General features: G+C 38.5%; 1 protein-coding gene across 2 annotated transcripts in view; it reads right to left on the bottom strand.

Moving 5' to 3' along the window:
- Positions 1–2,949: 2,949 nt before the first annotated feature.
- Positions 2,950–16,047, bottom strand: part of STX17 (syntaxin 17) — a 31,338-nt gene continuing 18,240 nt past the window's right edge. For both annotated transcript variants that reach the window (XM_012721129.1, XM_004677480.2), the window contains exons 5-8: positions 10,068–10,183; positions 9,924–9,974; positions 5,248–5,334; positions 2,950–4,559 (exon numbers count right to left, since the gene is read on the bottom strand). In XM_012721129.1, coding sequence (XP_012576583.1) covers positions 4,320–4,559; positions 5,248–5,334; positions 9,924–9,974; positions 10,068–10,183 — 494 coding nt within the window. In that variant the 3' untranslated portion in view covers positions 2,950–4,319. The remainder of the gene's footprint in view (positions 4,560–5,247; positions 5,335–9,923; positions 9,975–10,067; positions 10,184–16,047) is intronic.

Below are 16,047 nucleotides of genomic sequence, written 5' to 3' on the forward strand. Positions count from 1 at the left end.
TCAGTGTTAGCATAACCTAAAAGTTCCTGCTCCAGAACTCTGGCCAGAAATCCCATTCTTGGGCATCCTCAAATGTTTGGCACCAGCATAAATGAGAGTTAAGTTGGCAGAATAAAAGCAAAACTGAGGAAGGAAGAGAGGAGAGATCATAAGGATAGGAGCGTAGTGAGTGACGACTGAGCTCTGAGATGGCTTTTTCATGTGGTTTGAAAAGATCTTTGGCAGCAGCTCCAAAAGAGAAGTTTCAAAAAAGCTCTAAGAAATACCAGTGTCACTACTGTAAGTGTATGGCCACCTCAGGGTATCATTTTAAACGGTAATAATTTGATTCTATGACTTATGATGAATTTTTTTTTTAAAGATTTATTTATGCTTCCACTGGGGTACAGGCCAGAGCGGTGGTGGGTGAGAAGATTCACCAGAGACAGAGTGGGGAGCAGAACAGGCAGATCAACTGAAATACGCTGCTGAGGGGAGCAGCAGGCGCATCAGGAGAGGTCTGCCATACCACGTGGGTGAGCTCCCTGGCAGGGGATTGAACTTGTGCTGCAGTGGCTTCAGAGAGCTTCATAATGTGGTTCTTTAACCCATTGTGCCACCAGGGAGAGCCCTTGATGATAAATTTATTTTTTAAAAGCACTGCTTTAATCTTTCAATTAAATATAAAAAGCACTCTGAAATGGTCATAAACCAAAAATATTACATATCTATAACATAGGTATCACTCTCTATATATGCAGATATCACTATATATCTATATTATATATAACATAGATATCAACAATAAATGTAAGCTATGTAGGTAATATGAAACATCTTAAATTTTATAGTCTATTGACCGAATTCACCTAGATAATATTTCTGCACTGGCCACCATTAAAAACTGAAGCAGCTGGACTTGGTAAACAAAGAGGATTTTAAAAAAAGTGCAAACGAACACATGAGCAGTCTCAGCGTAAGCATGCCTGAAAGAAAGGATGGCTGAATGAGCTGTGTGGCTCACTTCAGTGCAGTGCAGAGAAGCAGCACTGAGCGCTGGGAGTTGTGCAGTTCAGCAGACCTGGCTAACATCTTAGCTGCATCCTCTGTAGTTGAATAACCTTTAATAAACTAATTTTTCTGAGACGCATTTTCCTTACCTGCAAAAGGTATGTCTGGCAAACAGAAGATCCTACTACCAGTTCTTCTCTAACAGTTATCTCAAACGGAGGGTAGTAGCCCATTGGTAAATCATGAAGCCAGGAGTAATGAGTTGCAACCAACACATTTTTGAAACTGGAAAAAATCAAAGTGTCCTAATCCCAATAGTGAGTACTCTATTCTTCATATGCTGAGTTTTAATATAACATTTTTTCATTATTGGTTACAAGCAAAAAGGTTCAAATTCTCAGCTCTAAAACGTCTCAGGTCATTACACCAAATGTCTTTAGATGTGCTGCCTTTCTCTAAAATGAGCCTCTATAAATTTTAAAACCTTAAAAATGTTCCTTACCTTCAACTTGTTACAGTAAAAATGAGACATGAATCGTAAAGAAGATTTAAATTAAATTAAATTTAATTTAATACTGCAGGGCATTTAATTTTAAGATCAGTTGCTATGTCATATTGACTAATGTCTACTTTTAAATACTTTATCACTTATGGATACGATCTGCAGTTGATTAAACACCTACATTTCTACAAAATTTGGCTATTGGGATCTATTATCGGGAAATTAGATATCATTTCTAAATTTTAAATCATAAAACTTAAAAAAAAATCATGTCATTTACCTAAGCACAGAGCCTACTGGAATAGTATTTCAGTCCTGATGAATAGTAAAAATAAAGGCCTCGATGAGCACATGTAATGGTGCCTCACTCTGGCTCGATAGAAACCGGAGATCCCAAAACAACGCATGAGCTTCAACTACAGGCCTTTGATTTTTTTCCTCCTTTGGGTGCTGACATATAACCAGCCTGACGTTCTAATGAGTCCCCAGTCCTAGGAAGACGCAGGCTAAATGCATGCTCAGGCTTGGGTGGGCAGCCTGGAAGACTGGGTCATGCCGAAGGGTGGAATATCAGCAATCTCCGAAGTCAACGATACAACTAATCTTGATGTAGCAAATTTCAAGTTTATCATTTCAGTTGACTGGGCCATTATTAGGATCTTACCTACTGGACTGCACTTAGGAATCCTGTTTTAAATAAGCATCCTGGGCGATTCTGATCCTCATTCAGCTTTGAACACCCTTTATTAGAGGTTCAGAAAACAGAAAAAAAAAATTGAGTTCAAAAGCAATTGTTGCAACAGGTTGTCAAACACTGAATCAAAATGAGACACTTAGTCAAAATACTTTCTTCTTAGTATCATATTAAAGATACAAGTCAGCGAGCAGCAAATAACTTTGATGTTTTCTAGTTATGAAATGACAGTAAGAAATGATGCTTTCTCTCATTGAAATTCATTGGTGAAAGTCAAAAAGTATGAAAGAGAAAGGTCTTTTTAGATTAGACACAGAAGTAAAAGGTAGAATCAATAAAAGTTGTTAACAGTGAACTCAACAAGAGAGCAGTGATGAGCCATTCAAATGCCTGACTCAGGTTCAGGGTGAGAAGATTCACCAGAGACCAAGTGGGGGAGCAGAACAGGATTAATGAAGTACACAGTGGGCTAGACAGGAGAGGTCTAGCAGAGGCAGTTCCTGCCTTCTGTGGTACAGGTGCCTATTCCACGTGTCCTCAAGACAGAGGAAAGAGGGTTCTCCCTGGTGGTGCAACGGGTTAAAGCACAGCACTACGAAGCTATTGCAGCCACTGCAGCACAAGTTTGATCACCAGCCAGGGAGGTGACCCACATGGCGCGGCAGACCTCTCCTGTCTAGCCCACTGTGTACTTCATTAATCCTGTTCTGCTCCCCCACTTGGTCTCTGGTGAATCTTCTCACCCTGAACCTCTGTCCTGTACCCCAATTCTGTATGCATAAATAAATAACAAAAATCTTAAAAAGTAAAAGAGAGGGTAGAGTAAGGCAGAGGGTGCTTCCTTCCTATTTCGAGTTCAGGTTACAGAATGATTTTGCCTCAATTCTTTTCCCCCTTAAATTTACAAGCTTTCTGTTGTTTAAGTAGGTATTGTGTTGGCTGGACCATGCTTGCTGTCAAGGTCAAGGGTTAGGATTAGCACCAGAAATCCTTCATCAGCACTGAGTCTTGGCACCAGGTTTGGCTCATCACCATCTTGAAAGTAAGAAAAGCCATAAATGTCGTTCTCGGGGAGAAGCAGCACTGTGAAATTGAAGGAAAGCACAGGAGCTAGCAAAGCAGCAAGAGAGGGTGGTAGTTACAGAAATGAGGTAGTTCTCAGCTCCTGCCAGGGGCCACTGAAAGGACTCAGGATCAGAAACACCCAGTGTGGTAAGGAAGAGGCCCCAAGAAGTGACCTCAGAGCTCCCCCCTCACCTGCTGATCTTTTCACTCAAACTCTAATGATGTTGGAAGTATTTGTAGCTTCGTTCCCTCCTTTTTAGTCCTCTCCTCTCCTCTCATTTTTTTCCCTACAGGTTTTGGGAAAGGAAAGGATGAACACAGATGGGAGACATCGGAATAAATAGATTACGAGGAAAGTCCTCATTTCACATGGGTTGATTTTACCCCACAAATCAAAGAACTCAAAATGGCAAGGGAGGGAAGGCAAAGAACACTGGATCTTCGAAATCAGGACAGGTGGACTGAGCAACCTTAACGGCTGGCTTAATAAATCTTCTGGCACTTGAGAGTTTGTGTTCTTTATTTAGCGAGGCAGAAGAGCTGAGAAAACAAGCCGGTGTCGCAAATTCAGATACCTAGAAGAAAAGATAGGCCTCACTTCTCATTTTCTTACTAATTTCCTTCACCGGCAAATACCAAACTGTTCACCAAACAGACTCCATTATGTGGTTCCTTGTGCCCCTCACGAAATCCTGACTTCACTATCTGATAAGACGGGCTCCTGCACTCTTCTCCTCACTGACAAGCCTAAGTAATCTTTTAGGAAGATAATCAAGCCTGAAGGTGTCCAAGTCTACATTTTCACACTCAAGTCTTTAGCAAAGTTATGGGTCAGTCTTCACATTTCCAGGCAGAAAATCAGCTCCCTGGCAGTCTTTAAATTTTACCTGATAAACATTATATATCTTCAATCTCTAACACCCAGCACACAGCAAAATGTATCCACTCGTCACAGTTCAATCCAACTTGAGAGTCTAATCCTGCTCCAAGAGCTGGGTGAGTGTCCAGCAGCCGCACAGGTCCTCCTTAGGATAGACATGTTGGTGCCACTAAAAACGAAGTGTGGTTTTAACTGCATTTCTTGTCAGTCTGGCTGGGGAGATCTGGACAGCTGGAAGTGAGCTTCTCCATCATTTTCTGTTTCTTTCTTTGTATCAATTTTCCACCTGTGAAGCCCAACACCCCACCACCAAGTGCAGCTGCAATTCCTGCCACTTTGAAGCCTGCAAGGAGGCCAATCGGACCCCCTACCACTCCTCCGATGAGTGCACCTGCCACAGGCAGAGCTGCCAGCTTGTATTTTGCAGCCTGTAAAAAAAAAATTCAATTTAGAAATTGAGTTGAGAATATCTGCCTGTGGTGATGTGCATTTTCCTCTCATTACTCCTGGCAATGCCTCTTTAACTCTTGGTACATAATTAACCTTAGAGACTGTACTGGGGGTGGCTGGGTAAGGGAAGGGAGGATTCCACAGGTAGTAGAATTGCTCCAGATCTCAGAAATGAGAAAAAAAGAGGTGAGACGAGCAGGCTGCAAATTGATTTTACTTGCAAAACAATCAATCCACTAACTATCTAGCTGGCTTATTTAAACAGGTTCAGCAGCCACGGATCCTTCAAGCTTTTATGTTGAACGGAGATCATTCCATGCGATGTACCTGGGGTTAAAAACAACATTCTGTGGCAAATAGCTGGTCCCACTCCACGAGTGCTGTCTCTCTCTCTCCTGCTGCATTCTAGCCCTTCTCTTGTAACAGGAAATGCCTTAGAGTGGGTTTTGGTTTGCTGTCTGAAAAAACCCCTCTCCCGACAGAATGAACCTTAGAGTAGAATATTACAACAGCCATTGATTTCTTGCACTACCTATGTGTCATTTCTTCCTTATTTCCTTAATTGCTGGTTCCCTCAACATTAAAGAGAGCGGATCAATTGGGTTAATACTAGAGATTCCTGGGAGCCAGAGTACCATTGATTTGTCAGCGGGAGCAGAATCTTACCTTCCCCAAGTTTTTGGTTCCCTCTTCAACATTCACAGCAGCACTGTTGACATGGTCTTCAATGCTGTCAATCTTCTCCTGCTGAGACTAGATGCAAAGGAATTATGAGTGAGCGGTCCTGCTGGGGAGCAGCAGTCAGCCAATACACACTATTTTAATTCCTGTAATCAGGGCTCCGTGTACGGCAGTCTTGCAGTCTTAATAGCAGTTCATTAATAGCATCTGATAAACCATGTCGAAAGTACAAATTCACTTGCATGAAGAAAAAAGAGGGCAACTTAATTATTAGGTAATAAAAGGGTGGCACCTTTATAGTGAAAAGCATCTCACATGAAAATTCATTCAAACGTACAAACATAGTATTCTCCAAATAAATGTACTTTCTAGGAGGAAAAACACACAAAAAGCTTTTACATGTCATGTTGGGGTTGATGGAAAATAAGAAAAAGAAATACAAAACCAATCAACCAATCAAAAATCTTCCTAACTTTATTTACTCCTTTGAGTATTCTATTTAATACACCCTTGATCCTATAAATACAAATTACTGCATTCCAGGAGTAAGAATGCAATATGGTTTGATTTACCATGAACTCTTTCCACTTCTGATAGGTAGTAGGTAGCAGTGAATGGATTGACTGTATTTCACACATCACGATGTTACAATGCTCCAGCTCAAGTGTTTTAATAAAGCATTGTACACAGAACAACAGCCCCTGCACTGATACAGCAGAAACTGGCTGTGACTGCAAGGAGAGTGCACAAGGTTAGTGTGACTTCCCCTCGGGTGTGTGAAGTGTCCCCACTCCATTTCTCAAGTGGCTCCTGAGCTTCTGCTAAAATACCTTCAGTGACAGGAACTCATTATTTGTCACAGGCTCACATTCCCATTTTAAAATAAGCTTATTTAGACAGCACTTATAGGATGTATATACAGTGACATCCATTCACTTTTAGGGTAGGGTCTCATGAGCTCTGACCGTGTGTGACCATCATACATGACACACAGAGCACTTTTTTAATTCCCAGGGAAAAAAGAGAGACTCTCTTTGATCCCAGCTTCATGCCAACTTCTACAATGACTGTGAAATAATTAAACTTTGATTTTCAGGTATGTGACTGCTCTTATAGAAATATCTCTTCACTTACACTGAAACAGATAAAACTAGCACTCATCCTAACCCCAGTTATCTCCTGGGAAAATGGTGCCCAAATAACACCATTCATTCCCCTCAGGTGCCTCCTATGGGCATCCCCGACTCCTTCCCTCTCCACCTGTCCAGAGTGTTAATCGTTCAGGGCATTCTTTCACTCCCGTGTTCCCACCACTAGCTTCACATCTCCACACAATCCCTAAGCAGTCCTTTTATCAGTTTCCTTCCAACTCTAGCAGAGGTTCTCTGTTGAGTGAACACCACAATCACTTTGAGGACTCTAAATACAGGGGTGGGAAGTAAGACAGCATTTCATTTAGTCCTGCCATGCTTTTTATAAAGCTTGGTGCAGTCAAATAACAGCCTAAGGACACACAGGCAGTAGATGGAGGTGTCGGATATAAGCTCCGGGTCTCCTGGACTACAAGTAAGGCTGGTTCTACAGTGAAAGGAGAGTGTGCTTTAAGAAATGGAAGAAAAATGCCAGGGAGGCCTAGCAGACAAAACTCATTGATATCTACTGGGTTACACCTGTACTATCAATGGCTTTGTAGATTCTTTTATAAATGTGGTAGAAACTATAGACCATTTAACCATTTTTGTAGTTTGCAATTTAGTGACATTAAGTACAATCACAGTGTTGTACACTATCACAGCTGTCCCACAGGTTTGTACTGTTCTTCATTCTTCATTGATTTGACTTAGCATGGTATCACACTCCACAAATACATGGTTAATTTGTCTAGATGCTATCAAGTCCATGTGATGGTAATGAGAGGATGTGGTGATTCTAGTTATGTTCCCAAGTCATTTGGGGCCTAAATGGAGCTTCTGTGAGTCCTTGACCAGATGGTCATGAGAACTCAGTCACCCTGGGAATAATAATCAGGGGTTCTCCTTTGAGCTTTTGCTTAATAGCATTGTTTCATGTCCTTACACAGATTCTTATAAATGGGACATTTGTATACAGCTATGGCGATAGCTAAAGCACTTCTGCATGAACTGTTCTTAGATGAAATGTTAGAAGATGCTTACAAAACCCAATCAGATAATAAACTGCTAAATGACCATAAACATTCAACTTTCTTTCCACATACTATCCTTTTGGAAGGGAAATGTGTTTGTCTTGAATGAAAAGAATTCTCTATATATCCAATTTATTTTTAATCAACTTTCTTGAGGTATACTTTGCATGCATTATAACTCACACATTTTAAAGTGTACAATGCATATATTTGTGTAACCTTAGATATACAGATTTTATAAATGCATGAGATCAGAGATGATGAGTTACAATAATTGAATAAATCTTGATACTACTCTGGGATTCTGATTCTTGTACCTTTCCCTTTTTATATAAGTACATTAATAGGCTATGTGGACAGCTAATCTAGAAACTTCAAATTTTTTATTCTCCTGACTTAGAGGTATCAAAAAAGAGAATGCTTCAAATAATTTACTACCTCAACATTAAATATTACACTTTAAGAAAAAGAATCCACAAACTAGAACACAAGCTTTTCCAGAAGGAAAAAACACTTCAGAGAATCAAAGGTTCACAAGAGCAGGAAATATGGTGAGATGGGGTATTGTGAACAGAATGTTTACAATGAACTTAATGTAAAATATGAATGTGCTGATTCCCAATGATGAACTCCTGAAACCCACATGATGTTGCGATGCAATGTTACATAAAAAAAAAAAAGTTGAGGAAAAACCCCAACTTTTATATGGAAAACAGACAAAACTTGTTTAGTATATGGCTCCAGAGAGCAAAGGTACCACAGGGAAGTTACCAGCATTTAGTTTCTGCAAGGAAAATGTGTAAGAGAGTCTTCAAATGGAAAGAATAGAGTATGAATTATTCCTGCACCATAAATGTCAAAGAGGCAAAAGACAGAGTAGAGATCTATTTTGAGAAGTTGGGGAAAGAGGAAGAGTTTAGGTGGTTTCTTAAAACCTTTCTAATCCCAATTCTGAGGTTTTGTGAACTAGGAACTTGCCAGATGTAAAGCTCCCAGATGGCTCGATCAAGAACACGACCTAGATAGCAGTATAAGCACAAACAGGTTTGTGCCCATATGTACACCACGCATCCAACCTTCTCACAATTCCAATGAGGAAAAAATGAAAATAATTCCACCTTTCCTACTGAATCTACTTTGTGTTCCTTAATCTGTTAACCTTTTCTCTGGTTCCCCAATTATGCGATATAAAGCCTAATGTTTCCTATGTGACTCGTAAGCTTTCTACTAAGTGTACCCCAGAAAAAACCCTCAGCTCTCCTTTATACTTGTTGGCATTGCTTTCAGTTAAACTCTTGAAATTAATCTCTAACCAGTAGTTTTGCTTATAATCGCCCCCTCCCCAATACCTATTTTTCACACTAACAGTGATCACTCTGAAGCACAAATTGTATCACATTAATCTAACCTCCTCAAAAATCTGTACTGGCTCCTTAATGCCTGCAAAGTGATGTTCAAATTAGTACGACCTCACTGCAGCAAAAGTTCAATCCCTGGCCAGGGAGGTGACCACATGGCGCGGCAGACCTCTCCTGACCCACCCACTGCTCCCCTCAGCAGTGTACTTCGTCCATCTGCCTGTTCTGCTTCCTACACTGTCTCTGATGAATCCTCTCACCCCCTGTATCTCTGGCCTACACCCCAATTCTTGAATGCATAAATAAATAAATCTTTAAAAAAAAAAACCCAGGAATAAAACACCTCCACAAATTAGTGTGGTCTCCAATTTCATCATAATCTGACCCTTCACACCCCTTGCTTTGCTTTTCCTTGGTGTCTTGTGCCATGGACACATTCCAGTACTTGTCATTCCTGAGAATCCATATATCCTCTGCTCTATACCAAGTCTTCTTCAGTTGCACTTACCTGCACTCCCCCCTTCCCACCTGTGGACATTTCACTCATTTTTTCAAGGCTTAAGTAAATGCTACCTATTTTTTGACACTGTCCTTAATAGTTCCACCTCATAACTCCTGCCTCCCTCTCCTGGAGGAAAAGCGTTTCCTTGGAGCTGATAATATGTTCTCATACCATTTTTGCTTAATAATGATTTTGAAATTTCCATTTTTTTTAGATACAGGTTTACCTCCACCAACTAAAATTTTTTTTATTATTAATAATATAATAATTTATTTTTACATCATTTTGTGCATCTCAGTTGTAATCCCTGTGGGCTTCCCTCCCATCACCAAATCACCTGTGTGCCATCACCATAGCCAACTAAAATTTCTGAAGGCAAAAAGCAGGCTTCACTTATTTCTATATCTAACCTCATCAGACCACAAACAGCAGAGATCTAACACTGTGCATGTTTATATAATATGTGCTTAGTACAAGTTTATTAAACTGATCTGGAATTTGAGAACAATTACACTTTCACCTATGACTCTATACTAGTCTGAGAAAGTGTAACTTCTATGAAAGTTCTAAAGCCTAGTGACTAATATGTCTTTTATCTGATTAACCTAATAGTTTTGAGTCCGAGACAGATACTTACCATCACTAGAAGAGAGAAATCAGTGACCAGCTGGCTAAGTTCAATTAAGTCCTTAAAAAAAAAGAAACGGAAAGGAATTACTTACTTCTATGCCTTTTATTTTTCCAAAGGAAAAAAAAAAGAAACAAAATGATGTTAACATACTGCTTCTAAGTTTTCCCATGATTCTGCAGCATTTTGGTCTCGGGGAATTTCAGGCAATGCATAGATCTGAGTCAAACTCTGGGGTTCAGCTTCAGCCTCAGTGGTGTCAAGTACTCCTGGAGGAACACAGCCCCATGTTTGCAGTTTATTTGCTTTGTTAGAAAGTCAATAGTATGAATCAATTTCATAAAACAACCGCTATGCAAAATGCCTACCAACTAAATTCAGACTAAAAGCAAATTGATCTACAAAAATAAATTCATCCACAGGCAGACCATACTGAGGTTAGTTAACAAATATTTTTTTCTGTAATTATTCTACAAAATCAACTAAAAAAAAAGGCTACAAATGCTATCTGTTCATTCTGAATAACTCAGGCTATGTGTAGAAGAAATACCAAAGTCTGGCTAATGTCCTGAAGAAATGTTCAGTAGTTATAGGTTTAATAGTTTTTCATGGCTATATCATTAACCTCTTCTTTGACTGTTTTAGTCATAAATAAATTAGCTTTACAAATTGTTAAAAGTAGGGGTGGGGTATGTTGTCAACAATGAAAGTTAGTACTGGTAACAATTTGTTATCACACTAGGCCTCTGGTCATATGTATCTTTCTGTGCACATTGTCACCCTTTTTCTGGTCCACGCCTCCACTACTTCTCTGCCTTTTGAGTTTAAGAACGTCATCAACCCAACAGGGCTTTCCTCACCAAACACAGCCTTGATGATGAATTAATTATGCTCCAAACTCAACCTCAAGGATTTCTTATTTTCTTGAATTGACTTTATCAATCATTCATTCATTAAACTGATAGTTATTAAGTGCCTACTCCATTGCCAAGCAATGTGCTAAGGTGCTGGGACACGAAGGCAAACCCTAAAAGCTGTTTCAAGGAGTCAACATGCATAATGATTAGTAGCATGAGCCTCAGCAGAAAGACCAGAATTAGAACTGGTTTGGTTATTTAACTAGCTCTTTAGCTCAGCTATGGATTCAAAGTCAATGACCTTTTTGACTTATTTTTTAACAAAGTGGTACTTTACACTGGGCCTGGCTTACCTATCAGGTAAAACTGTTAATTACTGCTATTGCCATTTAATTAATGAAACCTACTACATAATGTGTCCTATAGACAGGTTACAAGGTAAATTCAGTATAATAATTGTGATATGGTTACGTGTGGAATGCTGTGTAAGCACACAAGAGAGTTATTTAACAGACTTGTGGAGAAGAGTGGCCTGAGAAGGTGGTGAAGTTGAAGCTACTCTAACCAGAAATTATATTGGTGAACTGGGACAAAGGTGCTGACAGAAGCAGAAATCAGGGAGAATAATGTGTGCACGGGTTGAGAACTGAACAGAATTCAGAAAAGCTGAAGCAAACAGATTATATCCGGGAAAATGCAAAGGTTGAGGCTAGAGATCTAAGGTGCCATTATTCACAGCCCTGTATTATGTCTCAGAGTTTTGTCTTTCTCATAAGATCAGTACGGAATGATGGAAAGGAGTCGAAGGCTATTTGGAAGCTGGAGGGTGCCATAATCAGATTTCAGACTAAGAAGGGTAGCACAGCCATTTTGTGAGATATAGTTTAAGGATGGAGTTGAAAGGTGAAAACCCCGTTGGAAGGCTTTGCAGAATGTCCACTGCAAACTGATGACGGTCTGCTCTGAGACAGGAGCTATGGAAATGGCACGAAGAGAATAGCAGGTCTTTTGTTTTGTCCCTTACTTTAAGCTCAAAACACTCCCCATTTGAACGTTTTCTGAGCATGCTGGGTTCTGTGCTGGGTACCAGGAAAAAAAAAGTAGATAATACAAAGTAGTTGCTGAAGAAATTTATATTCTATTAGAGTTAAACAGAGAAGGCAACCCTAAAATAATCAGAAAGCACACTGGTATACAGATGTGGACATGTACAACATTTAGTGGGCATTAAATGGAGGAGGCAGCGGACCTGCTGGTATGCAATTTAGGGTACAGCTTCCCAGAAAGGTGATCTTATTAGGCAAAGCAGAGAGAAACAGAAATTCTAGAGAGACCATTATAAAGATGCTCTCAAAAAAGAAACACTATAGTTTAACATAAAACCAACAGTTTGGTCTTGCCAAAGCATAAAGTGAAAGACAGAGAATTACAAATATAAGACATTACAGATGGTTAGGAAGGGCCCCGCAGGCCAGTTAAAGACGTAGGGCTTTATCTGACAGACAGTGGAGTAACGGAGGGATTATAAAAAGGGAAATGACAGAGATATCTGCTACTTAATTTATTCCTAAAAAATAAATTATTATAACCTTAAATTCATCTCTGTCTCAATTTTTTCTTTCATCCTAGCCTACAACTGAACAGTAATTTATAAAACTGCACTATTAGTTTACCTTCAAGATTTATGATTATTTTACCTATCCAGTAAAAATCTGTTTGAATTGTTTAGGCAAGGCATAGTCAGTTGACTAAAAAGCAACTTGTAAGCTTATGAGAATGGACAATGTCTTTTAAATTTGAATTTCAATTTATCTGAAAACATTTCTTTATCTTAAATACCAGGTACACAGTAAGTTTCATATTACATTATGGCAAGTGTCCAACTTCTTTTTTTAAGACTTATGTATTTATGTACACAAGAGCTGGGGTGTAGTCCAGTGATGCAGGATGTGAGAGGAGTCAACAGATACAGACTGGGGAGCAAAGCAGGCAGACTGACTGAAATACACTGCTGAGGGGAGCGGTGAGCAAGACAGGAGAGGTCTACTTGCACCGTGTAGGTCACCTCCCTGGCTGGCGACTGAACACGTGCTGCAGTGGCTGTGGATAGCTTCATAGTGCTGAGACTTAGCCCCTTGTGTCACCAGGGAAGTCCAAGAAGCCAACATTTCAAAAGTTCTTTCTGATTTTAGCAAATGCTTAAAAGTGTTATTTACCCTATGTCCTAAGTTAACACAGAAGGGCTTTCATTCTTGCTTCATTCAAAATAAATTAATTATATCCTAAGACCTTACTTATACTTAATATTCTGACAGTAGAAAGAACTCCAGCATCTTCAATATCATGGTGAATAATGACAACTTTGTTAACTGATATCATAAACAGAAGCAGAACTTTATAAAGGTTACATCCACCTGAAGATTTTTTGGTATCATTATCTTTGTACTATTAAAGAGAATTTGAATGAAGTATTTTTATATAACAAAATAAACAGATTGTCATGCAGAAATTCTTGATCTAAAAAAAAAAACAAAGGGATGGGAAATGTTTGACATTTTAAGCAAACATAAAAGATTTTCCTCAGTGAAAATCAAGAAATGTTTTAAGTCTTTCACATCTCACTTGAAACCAAACTGCGTATGCATCTTAGTTCAAATGGAGTCTTAGGACAAAGAGATCTATTTTCCTTCATGGAAATTCCTGCTGTAAACTTACAACTCTGAACATCACTAATCAATTCAAGGCATGACTAATAATAAGAAAGGAAACCCTTTAATTTCTGCAACTTTCATAAATTATGCATTCCAGCCTGTATTAGCAACTGGTTCTAAACTTTCATAAAGTGTTACATTCATGAGGTGGCAAAACACTGAAACAGATTATAGATGAAGAAAACCAGGATGAAGAATTCTTAACCTGTCTATATTTGTCAAAGTCTCCATTGTTTTATATGATGTATTTTTGAATAATTCTGTCCATATGCAAATAGCTTAATTAAAATGAAAATGACTTTTAAGTGAAGGCTTAATTTTTGCTGCAAAAGCGGACATTTATGAAAATTAAAGCCAAAAGAAAATAGATATTCTGAATAATACACAAAACCTTTTACATGTTTCACAATCTGCTCAGTACATGAATATACTTGTGATATAATCTAATATCTCATCAAACTCAATATTCTTGACTGTAATTCCCAGCAGTATTAAGATTGGATTCTCTTTTGTGAATATTTGTTTAAAATGCAGTAAGATTCTGCCCCTATTGCGCTGGTGAAGTGTGTGTGCTGGATGGCATGCCATGTAAGAGAGACAAAGATGGAGAGGAGCACTTACTCACAGTGGATGACTTTATACACCTTTCTAAACACAAATCAGATCTGTAGGCTCATCACTTCTCTTGGTGGGAAGCAATATGCTAAGAATGAAACTACACACACAAGTGAGACAGAAGGGAGTTTCTCAGATCAAACAAGATTGGCAGAAAAGATTTACTTTAGGAACTCTCAGAATCTGGACAAAAGAAACAGCAAAATCATCACAGCTTCCCTCTAAGTTTAATAAGCTGCTTTCATTCTGCAGAGAACATAAAGCATCCTATTCCATTTGTTATTTCTATCTGTAAATGAAAAACTATTTTTGTATTTCACTCATGGAAATATGGCAATACTGCTTCGGAATCTTTGCTGATGTTTCCAATCAATTTATTTAGAATCAGATTGAATTTTTAAAGGAAAAAGTATTTTAAGGCACCTCTATGCAAATAAAATACATTTTTCTGTATAGGCTGTCACTACTATAATGAGTATCTAAAGCAAAAATAAGGAAAACCAGAGAGCACAGGATAAAAACACACAAAATGACGGAGAAGTCTACAGCTTAGAAAAATACATAGGAGCGAGCCCAATTCCTACCCCACTATTAAAGTCCTTGTATATTACTTTCCTTTCATTGTTCTTCTTTTCCATTTTTTCAATCATTTGTTAATACTATTTTGGAATTAAAGGCACACTAGAGAAAACTCTCACCCGTGGTAAGGCACTTAGGCACCTGATTTCTAACTGTGTTTTCTTGGGAATAGATTCAAAGTCAAAACACAATCAAACCACATATCATCTGGAATATGAAATTATACCTACTGTTTCAGGGGTAATTTGGGTGTGTAGTTTTACAAATGAAATAACTACTTTCATCAAGTCAGCAGTAGTGTAGTTTTCTCTCAGTGCCAATTGATTAGGTCTTTAGCCAATTTGGGGTTACATGAATCGAGAAGTATGAGATGAAATAGCTGTAAAGTTCAGCTACTATTTCTTCTGTCTTATCCCTTGGCTCTGACCCAATTTTTTTTATTTCCTTTGTACATGTTTCTTCAAAATTTCCCAACAATTTTGTCATGGTAGTCAGCTCCTTACAGGGAAAACTGATGGCAGAGTGGTAGACTGCCTTCTTCTAATAACCCTGCAGTTTCCCTGAAGATATACATATCCAAGTTAGCTGAGCCCAGACTGGTCTGTGGATGGAAATACAATTTTAAAAAAAAGTATTAGATATCACAACATTGTAATAAAACTCTCAGAACACAATATTTTTGTTTGCTAAATAGCAAATGAGTGATGCTACAGACTCCAGAAATTCAGCTTATCTTCACTATGATTACTGCCTTGACAAATGTCACAATATCTGGGTAGTTAGGATGGCCTTTCAAGTCACACAAAGCTGTAAATAAAAAGGCCATTTTCTCTGTACATCCACATAAAGAGTCAGTTTTCACCAAATGAACAGAATAGATTTCAGCCTCGTCAATACAGTGATAACTATATGAACCAAATAATGTCAACAGTAGCTCTAACCAATTGAGTGTTTACATTTCCTTTTCCCCAAAACATTTTATGGGTACTAGTTACACACAGAGTGAAGTGATTAGAGCACATCTGAAATTACCAAACTGATTTGGAAAAGATGCATTCATCCATACTGGTGAAAAATTAATGTTCCACTATATGCCAAGCACCATGTATTATGTGCAAGGTGCTTTGTATACAATAAAAGCAAGATTACCCAGAAATTCTGGATGATGGCGTAAATGCTTTTCCATTACTATTTTTTAAATTTCCCTGTGAATGACTAGAACATCAGCACTGAAAATAAAAGTTGTAAACACCTGGTTTTGGAAGGCAGAAGTAGTATAGGAGCATCCTGGGTAAATAAAAACAGAAAAATTGGACAAGTACAGGATCTCTCAAATTCTATTCTAAGCTGTAATTTATTTATACCCTACCT

Source organism: Condylura cristata, unplaced genomic scaffold (assembly GCF_000260355.1).
Source record: "Condylura cristata isolate star-nosed mole 26May11 unplaced genomic scaffold, ConCri1.0 scaffold00006, whole genome shotgun sequence".
NCBI classification, from domain to species: Eukaryota; Metazoa; Chordata; class Mammalia; order Eulipotyphla; family Talpidae; genus Condylura; species Condylura cristata.